The sequence below is a fragment of the Heliangelus exortis genome, chromosome 20 (genome assembly GCF_036169615.1).
Source record: "Heliangelus exortis chromosome 20, bHelExo1.hap1, whole genome shotgun sequence".
Taxonomy (NCBI): Eukaryota; Metazoa; Chordata; class Aves; order Apodiformes; family Trochilidae; genus Heliangelus; species Heliangelus exortis.
Genome location: NC_092441.1, coordinates 7,783,866 through 7,797,837, shown reverse-complemented (window position 1 = coordinate 7,797,837; position 13,972 = coordinate 7,783,866). Strand labels below are relative to the sequence as shown.

General features: G+C 46.5%; 1 protein-coding gene across 1 annotated transcript in view; it reads right to left on the bottom strand.

The window, feature by feature from the left end:
• DNAH9 (dynein axonemal heavy chain 9) overlaps positions 1 to 13,972 on the bottom strand; it is a 170,928-nt gene that overhangs the window by 106,925 nt on the left and 50,031 nt on the right. Inside the window, exons 33-38 of the mRNA XM_071764710.1 lie at positions 12,571 to 12,698; positions 12,016 to 12,124; positions 11,196 to 11,343; positions 9,430 to 9,604; positions 4,852 to 5,025; positions 3,885 to 4,092 (exon numbers count right to left, since the gene is read on the bottom strand). Coding sequence (XP_071620811.1) covers positions 3,885 to 4,092; positions 4,852 to 5,025; positions 9,430 to 9,604; positions 11,196 to 11,343; positions 12,016 to 12,124; positions 12,571 to 12,698 — 942 coding nt within the window. The remainder of the gene's footprint in view (positions 1 to 3,884; positions 4,093 to 4,851; positions 5,026 to 9,429; positions 9,605 to 11,195; positions 11,344 to 12,015; positions 12,125 to 12,570; positions 12,699 to 13,972) is intronic.

Sequence of the window (13,972 nt, the reverse complement as noted above, 5' to 3'; positions counted from 1 at the left end):
TTTTCACGTGAAATAAAGCCTTTTGAATCCCCTCTACACAATTTTTTAAAAAAAAATCTGGCTTGCTGAGGTGATTCTGACCCACACGATGGAGCAGGAACATCCTCTGCTGTCAGCCCAGTGACAGAGCAGCCACAGAGTCACCATGGCCAGGAGTGGCAAGGGCACTGGGACAGAGCAAAGGAGAGGCTGTAGGCACAAGGCACAGAAGCCCATGAGCAGGGCCAATTTTGTGAGTGTAGGTGCATCTTTTTTACCCCTGTTAAACAGAAGTAATAAAATATTTTGGGGCCAAATTCCTGGAGATCTTCAGAACAAAATAATACTTTACATTTAAATGCACCAAATAACCACAAGTTCCCTTATCCCCTCACGAGCATTACCCAAATCTTCAGATAATGTGACCACACTTATTTCTAACATGAGCTGCCAAATTACCACCTAGTTTCAAGCAGGGTCATGCATGAGCAAAGGGAAGCACAGAGGCAGAAGTCTCATATTCCAAAGCTTTGGAAGATTTTAACTTGGTCTTAGCAGAAGGCTGAGGCTATGAGGTTATTTTTCATGGGTGTGTACTGAGAAGACAGGGGGCAATGGTTTAAAAGTGAAAGAGGGGAGATTTATGTTGGACATTAGGAAGAAATTCTTCACAATGAGGGTGCTGAGCCCCTGGCCCAGGTTGCCCAGAGAAGCTGTGGCTGCCCCATCCCTGGCAGTGTTCCAGCCCAGGTTGGATGGGGCTTGGAGCAATCTGGGCTGTGGGAGGTGTCCCTGCCCATGGCAGGGGGATGGGACTGGACAAGCCTTGGGGTCCCTTCCAACCCAAACCATTCGATGATTCTACTTGTTGCTCTAGATTATAAAATGTGGGGAATATTTATAACACTAGGATGATATTTAATCAAAATCACCCCACGCTGCTGCACAGGATGTTTTATAGGTTACTGATTCCTCTGATTGCAGCCTGAGTAACCTTTACTGGCTCAGTAAGTGGAAAAGCAACCAGCAGCAGCTCTCCTCTGCCCAGCCCCTGGGGGGGCTCAGCCTCATGCTAACTTGGAGCATCCCCTGTCTCAGGGACTCACTGTTCTTCTGAAATGAAGGCAGAATTAATTTCATTTACATAGTTCAGGGTTGTCAACAGCCCTAGAAGGTGCTATGCAGCAGCATGGTAAGTAGCAGGTCTTCACAATTAGGGAAGACTGGCAAACAGAAATGGGAGTCTCTCTCCCCCTTTCAATAAAGCCACAATATTTGAAATTTCTGGCAGCAAGTTAAATTAAGTGTTTCAAATAAGCATTTAATTTAAATTTAATTAGTTCTTAATTAACATATAAAATCAACCCTTTTTGAGGTTAAACAAGTATGCAGGAGATTCATCACACTGAAACACAATTACTGGGGATCAAGTGACATGTTTGTGAAAGTTGCATTTTAATTCAAAGCTGTGTCTCACAATAATAATGAAGGGTCCATGTCTTCTGCCTCTGACATCCTGAATTACTCAAATTAGCACCAAAAAGAAAGTTGCTGCTAATCAGACTCAGCAAGTGGGACTCCTCTTGCCTGCTGGTTGTTGATCAGGGGGAAAGAAAAACAATCCCAAACCAAATTTCAATTTTCTAAGGGTGGATGTGGAGTGGAAAGGGGCTGAATGACAGGAGGCAGGGACAATGGTTGAGAGAGCAACAAATGCCACAGAAAGTTGTATTTGATCACAATACCCCAAAGAAAAAACCCAAACTGGCCCCAGGCTTGGGCAGAGAGCGCATCTGGCTCCTTTTAAACCTTCTGCAAAAGGAATTTCTGTAAGCCACAGAGTCTGCAAGGATGGTATGAACCACATACCTGTGCTGCTCCTAAAAATCACGTCTGCATCTCATCAATCTCTGCACCAACAGGCACCGTGTCTAAGAAATTCCTGGCTTTCAGTTTCTTAAGTTAAAAAAAAAAAAAAAAAGCCACAACAAAACCAAACCACAATTCAAAAACTGCTTTGTATCTATGTTTTACAAAATCAAAGAAGAGCCTTCTGGGAAAAAAAAGCAGCCAACTGACAAACTACACAAAAAAGGACAAATTAACTCTGAAAAATGGACAGTTGGGAACCAGGCCAGGCAGCATAAATCATGCTTCCCAGTGCAAATCTCACAGCTACATCTTCAACCCTGTATGAGATGAGCTGCTCCTCTCTGGAGAAGAAGGAAATCATTGTCTCAGCCCATAGTTCATGCATGGGCAGAGGAAATGGGGTGGTTCTGCCAGGGCTGCCTGAACTGAATCTCAACACCTGAACACACTCGGGTGATGCTACCTCCAGATGCAGATAAATGAGGGAGCATTCCCCCACCAGGCATCTGGCCAGATGGACAGGCAGCTCAGCTCAGTTATCTGCTCAAGGACATTTCATGGAGACCCCACAAAGGGAGAAAAGGAAAAGAGGCACCTGGAGGGGGAAAGGGAAGCTCTAACCATCCCGCTGCTCAGGGCTGCAAGACTGGCCAAAAGGTGAGATTTTACCATTTTGTGGCTCGATGGACATGTAACCCAAACAACCTGCATTCCCACTGTGGGCAGAGGCATGGGCACCATCCTATGGGGCTGCCTGGCACAGGAAGGAGGGTGGGCACCAGGAACAGGAGCTCTGCAAACCTCCTCCAGAAAGCTTCAGTGTTTGCCCCATGACATGGCCCCAAGTTACATGGACAGGCTGAGCCTGTGCTGTCGGCTTTCTGCAAGCAGATCAGTCCCACAGGGCAATTTCAAGCCCTGACACCTCTCTTCAAATGTTTGTGGTGTTGGGAGCCTGGCAGAGCACAGACAGACCCAGCTGCTTCCTGCCTGCAGCATCAACCCCGGGCTGTGAGCACATCCCCAGCTGGCACCACTGGGGCAACCACAGCCCAGAGAGGGAAGGTGAAATCCTTGGTCTCACCAATGCTTCAGGAGGGGTGGTTCTGCATAGGGCTGGCTGAGCAAAAAGATTTCAGACCATTTGGGCCAAACCAAGCTACATAAAAGAAGCATTTTTGCTTTACAGCAACCCACAGCTGTTATTCAGCTCAAAACAAACCAGGTTATTTCATTCCTGGTTAATAAACACATGTAAAAAGTTACTCTGTCTCTCTCCATGTCAACTCAAAGTGAAAACATTATTCCAAAATGAGCAACTTTTCAAAGATTCCCTCTTTCTTTCACCCCTAAGGAGACTGCAGAGCAAAATTGGCCCCACACTTCATTTTCCACTAATGTACCAAAATCCTCAGAAGCATATTGCTATGGGCTTCTCCAGAGCCAGCAATTCCCAAGGGCTCTGAGGCCCCCAAGCTTAGCCAACCCTGGGCTCCCTCTGGCTGTGGGTGTGCTCCCATGGGAGCACATCAGGCTGCAGGAGGACTTGGAGGACAGTCCCAGGAACCAGCAGCCCCGGCTTCCATCCAGCCTGCACTCCTCTACTAACACCGTCCTCACTGCTGACTGGGGTGCAATTCCAGTCATTGCCCTGTGAAGACAGTTTGGATCCTAGCAAAGAAACCCATCCTATTCAGCATGGGCTTAAATTCAAAAGATTTAAAGACACACCTCACGTCAAGTATGAGCTGTGTGCTGTACAAAACCACAGCAGATTTAAGCACGTGCTTTGGCACGGCTCTGAACCAGAGTCACGATGTTCAGAACTCAAATTCTCACATTGAAAAATATCATCATCCATAAAACCAGGGGTCTGCTGAGCTGAGAGCTTCACAGTGGGATTTAAGAGTCTGCAGGTATCAATGCAGTGCTCATGAAGGACACGGTGCACATCCTGCCCCAAACCCTGCCAGACACCCTGGGAATTCGCTAACCTGACAGCCAGAAGTCCCATGGCTCAGCCACTGCCTTACCTTGCAGCATGGCAGCGGTGGTATAGTAGTTAAACGGGACCTTCTTCACCAGATAGACATCTGTGTCCAGGGAGCAGAGCTTGTCCCCCACCAGCACAGACTTCCCAGTGCCAGCAGTGCCCACCAGCATCACCGGGCGCTGCCGCTCCAGGAGTCTGTCCAGGAAGAACCGCACACAGACCGTCTCGGTGGTGGGCACCAGGCAAGCCTGAGAGGGGTATAAAGAGCAGGTAAGAGTCCTCACCCTGCCCCCAACCCCACAGTCATCTTCTGGGGGGAAGTAAAATTGGGAGAGGCAGGAATGAGTGAGGTGAGTCCCACTTCTACATTGCACTAGGAATGGAGAGAGAGAGGCTGCTGCCAACCGTTCCAATTATCTGTCTGTACAGATGAAACCTTGACAGGCAGCAGCTGGGAGCAGCATCCGGATCTCCCCACAAACAGATTTTGCTAAACCAGTAACACTTTGTACACGTCACCTGCTCACTGTGGCACTTTAAAAGAAAAGAAAAGCGTAGCTGGCAAATGCAATCCATTTCCTGCCGAAACTCACTTTTCATCCAAATCATAAAAACATCTCTATTTTCAGCCAGGCATGGGTTGAGGACATGGTGTCTCGAGGGATTTGTCACTTCACTGTGTCACATCTTGCAGGCTGAACTTCTTTGCTAAATGCACCACTCCCCCCCACCATGCACCTCCTGTCCTGCACCCTGGGCACCTCATCTCCTGGGTCACTGGAGGGTCTGTCCCTCGTGTACAACACTTGTATTTGGAAGATGGATGGAGGCTGCATCTTAATCAAAGTACAGTAAACAGAAGATGGGTAATTCAGTTGTGCCTCCCAAAAAGTGCCATCCTCATAATGAAGTGCTTGACCTTTAATGAGACATCATTGAAATGCCCATGTACAGTCACTGAAATGCACATGTTTTTCTCAGACAAAAAGCATGCAAGGGTCACGTACCTGTAATGGAATTTCTGGATCAAATTCAAACTGGGGAATAAGTTTAGACCAAGGCTCAAACTTCTTTGTTTCTGGATCAATGTAAAAGTCAAAGACTGTGCCCTGAGAGGGGAACTTGACAGTCTTGAATTCTGCCACCCACCACTTGCTGAACTCCACTCTGTAGTCCACAAGCTGCACAACAAAAAGTGGAGAAAATAAGTTCATCTGGAGAAATTCATTAGTGGTGGAGAATGTTATATATCCCAGTCCACCAGAGTGGGATTGGTCCTTAAAATATATTCCACAGCATAATGATCTTATCCTTCTTCCTATTATTAAACCTAATTTTTCATTTTCTTCATTTCTTCTCATCATTCCTATTTATTCACCTAAATAATTCATCCTCTCTGTTGATGACTCTTGGTGTGTCTGAGATTAGATAGATGGATCAATATGAAAAAGAGATATACGTGACTAGGGCTGAACAGACTGCTTGATTGATGCTGGGTGCCTACTTCTTCCAACAGACAAGGACACAACATCACTCTACATCTGTGGTCATGTCTAGTCAAAGCATGCATACTAAAGCCTTTCCTCATAAATCACAACGCTTTATTAATACTTTGTTGTGTTCTGGCCTCTTTTCAAGCAACAATGTTTTGGAGAAGCAGGATTGCAAACCCCACTGTGCCACAGCACCAAAAAGGGACCCAGCAGGAGCAGGGCAGGGATCATCCCCTGTGCTGGGCACTGGGGAGGCTGCACCTCCAATCCTGGGGTCAGTTCTAGACCCTCAGGACCAGAAGGACATTGAGGGATTGGAGTGTGTCCAGAGAATGGAGCTGGGGAAGGGGCTGGAGCACAAGTCTGCCCAGGAGCAGCTGAGGGAGCTGGGGGTGTTGATCCTGGAGCAGAAGAGGCTGAGGGGAGACCTTGTGGCTCTCTGTAACCCCCTGAGAGGAGGTTGGAGCCAGGAGGGGGTCAGGCTCTGCTCCCAAGGAACAAGCAATAAAATAAGAGGTAATGGGCTCGAGTTGTACAGGAGGAGGTTTATACTGGAGATTGGGAACAATATCTTCCCCCAGAAGGTTGTCAGGCCCTGGCCCAGGCTGCCCAGGGCAGGGGTGGAGTTCCCATTCCTGGAGGGGTTTCAGAGTTGTGGAGATGTGGTGCTGAGCGACATGGGGCAACGGTGGCTCTCTCTGAATGTCTTTCAATGCAGAAAAGGAGGCCTACAGCCTTCTGCTCTGGGGAGAAGTGGGTGAGGGAAGGAGGTTAAAAGCACTGTTAAAAGATGCCTGTGAAATACTGAATAGCATTATTAGTTTGCTAGTTTTAAGAGCACAGTTTGGTCCCGAGGCATCTGTGGGTCTGTCCTTCCCAATGGATATGCTTTTCAGGGCTGAAAGCCCAGGAGGGATCACCACACTGCCCATAGATTGCTAAACCTTCACCAGCAAACCTCAGCCTGAAGCTGAACTTGAACTGAGTGTCCTTTGTGAAGTCTCCTGAGCCACCATCCATCAGTAGACCAGAGTATTAGAAAACCACATTATTAGTATCCGTGATTTTGTGGTCTCGTGCTATTCTGAGAGGTAGAATAACTGTAATTCTCCATTCTCCTGTTGCTGTAACTCCTCAATGTCAGCAGCAGAGTCCCCTGCAGCGAGCAGGATGTGCAGCACCACTAAAAGCTTTCTCCCAGGGGTGCCTGGAGCTCCAGCAGGGATGTGCTGCCTGCCCTCCCTAACCCAGCGGTTAAGTGGAGCTGCTCCAGCCCCAGCTCTACTGCCAGAATGGTGTCAAACTCAAACTGCTTCCTTAATGCAAACCTCATATGGATTTCCACTCATTTCAGAGCCTGGAAATGGCAAATCTATCATTTGTGTTTATACAGAGGCCTCGCTACCCACTAACACCTCAGAGCATTGGGAAGCCTTCCAGGCTGTTTCTGACATTTTGGCAGCAAAAGGTCAGCATGAAGGGCACCTTCAGTGGAGAGCAATAAACAGATTTGATATTGGATCATTTTTCATCAGGCTTCCTCTCGCTCAGACTGCTGTACCCCCATGCTCTCTGCTCTGATGTTTTCAGAGCACTCCGGGCAGCAACGAATCTCCAGCCCCAAAACCCAAACTCCCTCACACCCTCCAGCCCCTAAGCCCAATCTCCCTGAGGGATGCAGGGACCAGGGCTCCTCTTGCCATCCCCAAGCAGCCCCAAGCAGGAGCTGAGACCAGGAAAGAGACTGCCAGGACCTGCCTGACTGCCACCATCTGCCAGCACCCACACTCCAGCCAACTTTCTGGAGGAGCTGTAAGCTCTTAGCTATAGACAGCACCTTATACTGCTCCAATGAAGACAAGCAAAGCCTCCCCAGACTTATTGTAGGGTTTTTTAAGTCATCCTACACTGACAATACTAAGTCTGAGTATTTCCAAGCTGGCAGATAGCAAATGGAGGGTTAACTCCTCCACAAGGACCAGGCAAGCTGGTCTCACACAGGTCATCCAGTGGCCTTGAGGCATGATGGCACTGAGTGAGAAGGGAGCTGAGCTGGAGCTGGGTGGTTCATCACTTCCTGAAGCATTAGCACAAAGCAAATGTGAAAAGACTGGCAGATGTTGTTGGTCTGGCACTGAGACACATGAAAAACATAGCAAAGAGATCCTAGTGAGCACCTGAGCAGCCTCTGAGAACAGCAGTGCCTCCACTAAAGCAGGTGGGGGATCTCTGGTGTGGGATCTCTGGTGTCAGGTCCATGGAGAGACTGCCCACATACTCCAGACAACACAGAGCTTGACACAAGCCCACTATAGACCAGATATGGATCTCTGAGCCTTGACAGCAGTGTCCTGCCACTGGGCAGACCCACACAGCAGAATGACATGCTTTAGACCTGAGGATAAGTTATCCTCTGACCAAGAGATGCAACAGCCTACGGAGGACTGGGCAGAACCAGAGCACAGCTTCAGCACGTGCCCAATCTGTCTCCAACCACCTGCTCTGCACAACTCACAGTTGTCCTTCTGCCACTTACTGAAAGCCTAGTACTCAAAATCTGGGCTTTCAGGTGCCACACATGATCTTGGACCCCTCTACCATGGGGTCCTCACGTTTCTCCTGCCTGCCTCTGAACCAGTCACATTAAAAATCTCCATCTTGTACAGACAGCAGTCTGGAAATATCAAGGCTAACAGAGCTGTCCTGCAATGGGCATGAGACCATGGAAGGGAGTTAAAGGTGGCCTCAATGTTGGCAGTGCTGGCAGCAGGACTCTGCCACACAGTCTGCTGGCTTCTTGTCCATTATTACTGTTCACAGTTGGAAGCTGTAAAACAGCAGCAGCTTTTCCAGATAATCACAAATCAGAAGCTATGCAGAGCTGAGACACATGGCCAGAAAATGGGGCAGAATGGGGCACTGAGGGGAAAAGAACTGTCCATTTCTCCTCTCCTGTGCACAAGACACCAGGGAGAGTCAGAGAACAGGGGGTTCTGAGGAAGTAGAACAACCTGCTCCCCCCAGGCAAGTCTGGAGAAGATCCTATTCAAGATCCCTGCTCACATGCTACAGGTCCCCAAAAAGCAGCTGTGCTTCAGCTCAGATGGAAATGTCTGTTTTAAGGGCCTGAACCTGAAAGAGGACTGAAAACATGCAGTATCAAATGGTGATCTTAAGAAAACTCAGTCTTATAATATAAATACTATCACCATGCAAGAGATCAGACCCACCCTGTCCAATGTGGGCTGATGGATCCAGACACTGACAGCTGCAGCTCTTCCCTAGCTGAGGCACTGCAGGAAGCAGCATGGAGAGCAGTGCCCTGTCTGCCTCTGCCTCTCAGATACAAGCACACTTTGAATGTCAGAGGCACCACTAGTGATCCACAACCTGGTTAAATCCTTCTGGCCCAAGAAAATCTCAGTCTCTAGACTGTGTCCTCCAGTACTGCAGTCTTGTCTGTGGACATCCATCCACCAGCAGCTTGACTGAGCCCAGCAGCTCATGGCAGAGACCACCCAGAGCTGTATGGAAGGGAGTTCAAGCTGAATGCCTACAACCATCAACTTCTAACTCACCAGCATCCCCCCAGCAAAGAGGATTTCAAACAACAGAGCCCCTGTCTACTTTTATTTAAGTGGAAGAATATAACTCCCAAAGCCCACCCTGGCTTGCTGATCACTCCTCTTTCTCACCTACTTCTATCAGAAACTAAGAACACCCAGTTCTTGACACCTGCCTATGTTTGATAAAAGCCAGTGGTGACAAAGCATCAGCTGGTTTCTGTCACATGGCACAGCCTCTGCCTGTGCAGTCAGAAACATATCTGCACAAGCAAACATCCCTCCACTTTTATCACTAGACCACTCAGCAATTCTTCTGTGGTGTTACACCCTGGATAACCAGGCCTTTTGCAAAAAGAATTGTTGCACTCAGGTTTCCAGGTTATTATCACCTATTTGGGAGCCCCATGCAAACAGCATTACTGATACAGGACTGTGTTTGAGAAACTGTAAGAACAAAAAAAAAAAAAAAAAAGGAAAAAAAAAAAAGCTTCTGTAAAATTTGCTGAAGTGGCATCTTCCTTCTTACCTGGTCTTGAAACATTGATCCACCAAAGGCCCATACAGCAGCAAAGACAAAGTAAAGTTCATAAAGCTCCTTGGGACAGTCAGGAGGTGTGTTCTCCTCTGTCAGAAGGCACTCAAGGAGGTAGCACAGCATCTGAACCATACTCTGCTCAGGAATGGGAATAATCTTCTTAAATCTAAGGGATGGAAATTAAAAGCATAGGAATGCAGCTGGGTCCAACAACACAATTGCTCACCTCCCAGGAAAAGAAACCTAGAAATGCTTTTTCAGAATATTAGCATTTCCCTTACCAGCAGTGTGTGTCTCATTCCCAAGCACAGCAATAAAGAGAACACCCATTCTCTCCCTCGGACCTGCTGGCATGGCACATACACAAGTAATAACAGTAATCAGAAGTTTCAAGCATTTTAAAACTTTGATCCTCTTGAAAGAAGTAAAATGGAAGTCTTGCTAAAGGCAATGATTTCCTGTGAACACGATGAGTTCAAAAGCGGTCAAATAGAGGAGTAATAAAATAAACCCTTTCATCTTGCCATTTTACATTCATTTAAGCTACACTTACAGAATCTCAAACTAATATTGTAGCAGCACTGAAGTCCTCCATAAAGTAATTATAGTTATTTGAAAGGTTGGTTCTACAATTTCTGAATTAAGTAAGCTACCAAAACACTCAGGTCAGGGTTGCCTGCAGCTAATCCCGTGGATTTCATGGTCTGACACAATGTTCAGCAAATAGAGTCCCACAGCCCTTGCTGCCAACAGCTATAATAAGCTTGGTCCCTCAGGGAGCAGCTCCCTAGGAAGATGCCTAATTCCTACTTCCAAAGACCACAGCTTTCACCAGTGCAGCCCCTTCTGACATACCCCAAGTCTGTCGAACAATTCCTGGCTCTACAGTACACTTTTTGGTTTTTTAATTTCATTTTATTTTAAGTGAAGTTGCAACTCCAGGGAGCAATGAGAGGATAGAAGAAACTCCCTTACTCAAGTTTATTGGCACTCTATTTGGGCCAATAAGTATAAGACAGTTGTCCCCCACAATGATAAGCAAGAATCACAGTTTCTCTGTTAAAGTTAGTTTTAAAGCTAACTCCAAGAAGCACCTGCACACTTCCAAATACTTAGGTTCTTCATGTTCATCAGATCGGTGTCCAACCATGAAACATACCCAGGCTAGACACCCACAAACACTCACTTCATTTTGTTCAAATGCATCAGGAAAGAAATTCAAGAGAGAAAGGCTAGTAGAGTGATCCCAGCCTCTCCCAAAACCACCAACTTCCTTCTCATCACTAAGAGATAGGGGAAGAAAGGATAAGAGGAAAAAGGAGGAGCTGTTGTCTCCACCTTCCACATTGCATATTGAAAACTTTCCTTCAGAACTGGTCTGAAATCTGCTCCACCAAAAAATAACTTGTGGAGCCGACTCAGGTCCAATCCAACACATCAGGAGACTGAGTAACTTTGTCTTTAGGATCTCCTAGATTTACTTTCCAGAAAATATCCAGAGAATAGATACAAGAAATACAGGAACAAATAAATCAAAACCAGATGGAAAAACAGATCTGACCAGCACAGATAGTGTGTGTCAGCTCCCCCACCTCACCCTGTTGTTTCTCTGAGCTTAAACCAATGTTGCTCAAAGTTTTCAGGGTCCAGGAGGGTGATGTGCAGCACAGCCCCCCCATGGCCCAGCTGGTCTGGAAAGCAGCGAGTGTCCCTCTGCACCCAGCAGCAGAGATACAATCACACTTCATTGATTGTACCTTGTTCTGAGGGTGTCCAGGCAAATGGGCAGGTACTTGTCAAACAAAATGGTCAGGTTGGCTCTTTCCGACTGGATCTCTCGCCTGTCAATCCAGCTGCTCACTGGGGGATTCCAGCCCAGATCTGATGGATTGATGTACAGGATCCCTTTAGGCCCAGGACAAGAGAGAACATATGGTAAGCACACAGCAGACTCCCTAACTTTCCTCCAGTAGAATTTCTCAGTTACTTTCACAAAATCAAAATCCTGCCAAATATGCCTGGGTGCCTACTCACCTACCCTCTTCCTCCTGCCCTACTGCAGGGTAGAAACATTAAGAGTGAAGAGATTCACTGAATTAAACCAGGACACCTTTCATCCCCCTGCCCCAAATTTAGACCATGGTCTTGCCTAAGTCATGCTTTGGACCCCATTTGTAAAAGTAGGGGACACCTTTATTCCCTTCTTCCATGCCTTATGCACTTCTCCAGAAGATCAGGAGCTCTTGGGACAGGGATTGTCAATCTCCTCATCAAGTCTATACAGGATTCTGCACATCAGGAGTACTCCCCTCAGCAGTGCTGAACCCCTGACCACCCATCTCCCATCAGAGAGCTCTGGGTAAATCTTCAAGATCACCACAGCTCCACATCTGGATCTGGGGGTCAGGATCCTCAGTTTGTCTCTGTGTTTCAGGAACCTACCCTGCCCACCAAAAGCAGATCCCAGGTTGGATACTTTCCAAAGGAACCACATTGGCCAACAGAAGACTGGCTAATGGCACCAGATCCTACTTGCTCCATGCAAAATCCCAGTGTGAAGCTCAGGCCAGGACTTACCTGCTCTGGACACGGTTGCTGGGGTGGCTGTGTGCAGGTGGCTGATCTCAAACACCAGCCGCATGGTTGGGTTCAGAGGGATTCTCTCGTTGCTTGCCAGGGTCAGCACCTGCATGTGGCAGACAGACAGACAGACAGACTAAGGGCTCCCTCGGAAACAGGACTGAAAAGCATTCAGCACTTTGCACTAAAAAAACCTGGCTGTGGTCAGCACAGTTCCTCGAGGCAAAGCAGCTGATTTCCAGCAGGTGATAGAATAATCCCTCACCCTTCTTGTGTCCCAGAATGAACAGCAGTCATTCAGGGTGGGGGAAAAACTGCAACCCCACTCTATTTTTAAAGGGCCTGGAGTTATGATCAGGGTATCTATGGTTATTCATGAGTGTAACTCTCCAAGAAAGGGAAATTCTAATGAGATCATGCTTTGAGCTATTTCTCTCATGCACCATTTTCTCTGCTTTATTCTAGGAGGTGTTAGTTCAGCATCTGCATTTCTCCTAGAAAACCACGCCATGCAGTCCAAGCATACCTGCTTCTCCAGCATATATTCATTACCTTATTGTCATCCATCACAGTATTAAGAGACTCAATCCACATTGGATCAATATCTCCATCTAATACTATCCACTTGGGACCATCATGCATGATGGTAGCCAGCTCTCGCATGATCGATGAAAACAGTCCTGGGAAGGAGACAAATATGTTGATGTATACTGAAGCTGACACTTGCTTTAACATTTTTCTTCAGCAGCTTTCTAAAAATTATCCTAATTAATGCTTTCCTCTTAAGCATTCAAAACTCTATGCATCTGCATATAAATAGTACTATATCATGATATGGGTCTAGTCTGCTTTGAAGAAAAAAACATTATCAGCAACCCCCACTGCAAATGACTGCAGACTTACACACAAGCTTCATTTCCACTGAGAATAATGAGAAATAAGAAAAGTGAAGAGAAGATACTCAGAGGCAAAAGAAGGCGTGAATTACCCAATGCAGAGAAAACTATCTGAATACACCTTGGAAATTCTTATAGATGTTTTTTTGGGCTCAAAGTATATCAGGGAAATCAAGATGCATTAAACACTGGGTCATGGCTTTAGTGAGATTGAGGGGAGAACAAGCATAGAATGACATTGAATGACAGAACAAAATGTCAGTAAAATCAAGGAGACAGAGAGGATATAGTGTCTCAAGGGGAGTAAATAATGAATGTTAAGAAGGCCAAGAAGGCTGGAATAGAGCAGCAGTACTGCAGAGCAAATGAAAACTCCACAAAACTATTGCTCTCCCCTACACGGGAAAAAATACCTAGGGAGACGCTGGTCTTCATGAAAAAACATTAGGCAAACATTAAAAAAAGCCTCTCTTCTGGTGAATTGTGACAAGCACACTTTTTTTTTTTTTTCCTCCAGGACAAGCTATTTCTATGACTGAAGACAAAGCAGATGTACAACAAGTGCAGAAATGCTCACCTGAAACAGGCTTCTGGTTCTCAGACTGGGTCAAAAAAATAACACTTCACTGACTCTGCCATGACTCAGTTCCTCACATATTGGACACATGTTTTTGGAAATGGCTCCAGCACCATTAGGATCAGGAATTGGCTACAGCCTCAGAGCATCAACACTTCCCCCATGCACATCACAATGGAGTGAAAAGTTCCTCTCTCCTAACCTTGGGCGTCCACATCATAGAATGTTCTTGGGATTTAAAGAAGAGGTTGGTTCTACAAAGAACACTTTTAGGATTCCCTTGTGGGACCTTTTGCCACCTAACATACAGAACCTTTTCAATTCCTGCTAATGAAAGCAGTGGAGGGATGAAAATGGGAGAAGGAAAAGAGGGGTCAAATCCATAAGGGAACATATGTGGTGGTGAAGATCAACTTGTTGCTCTTTGACAATAAAAGCAAAATTTTTAGGAATGGGTAATGCAGAAAGTGTCTGCCTTGAA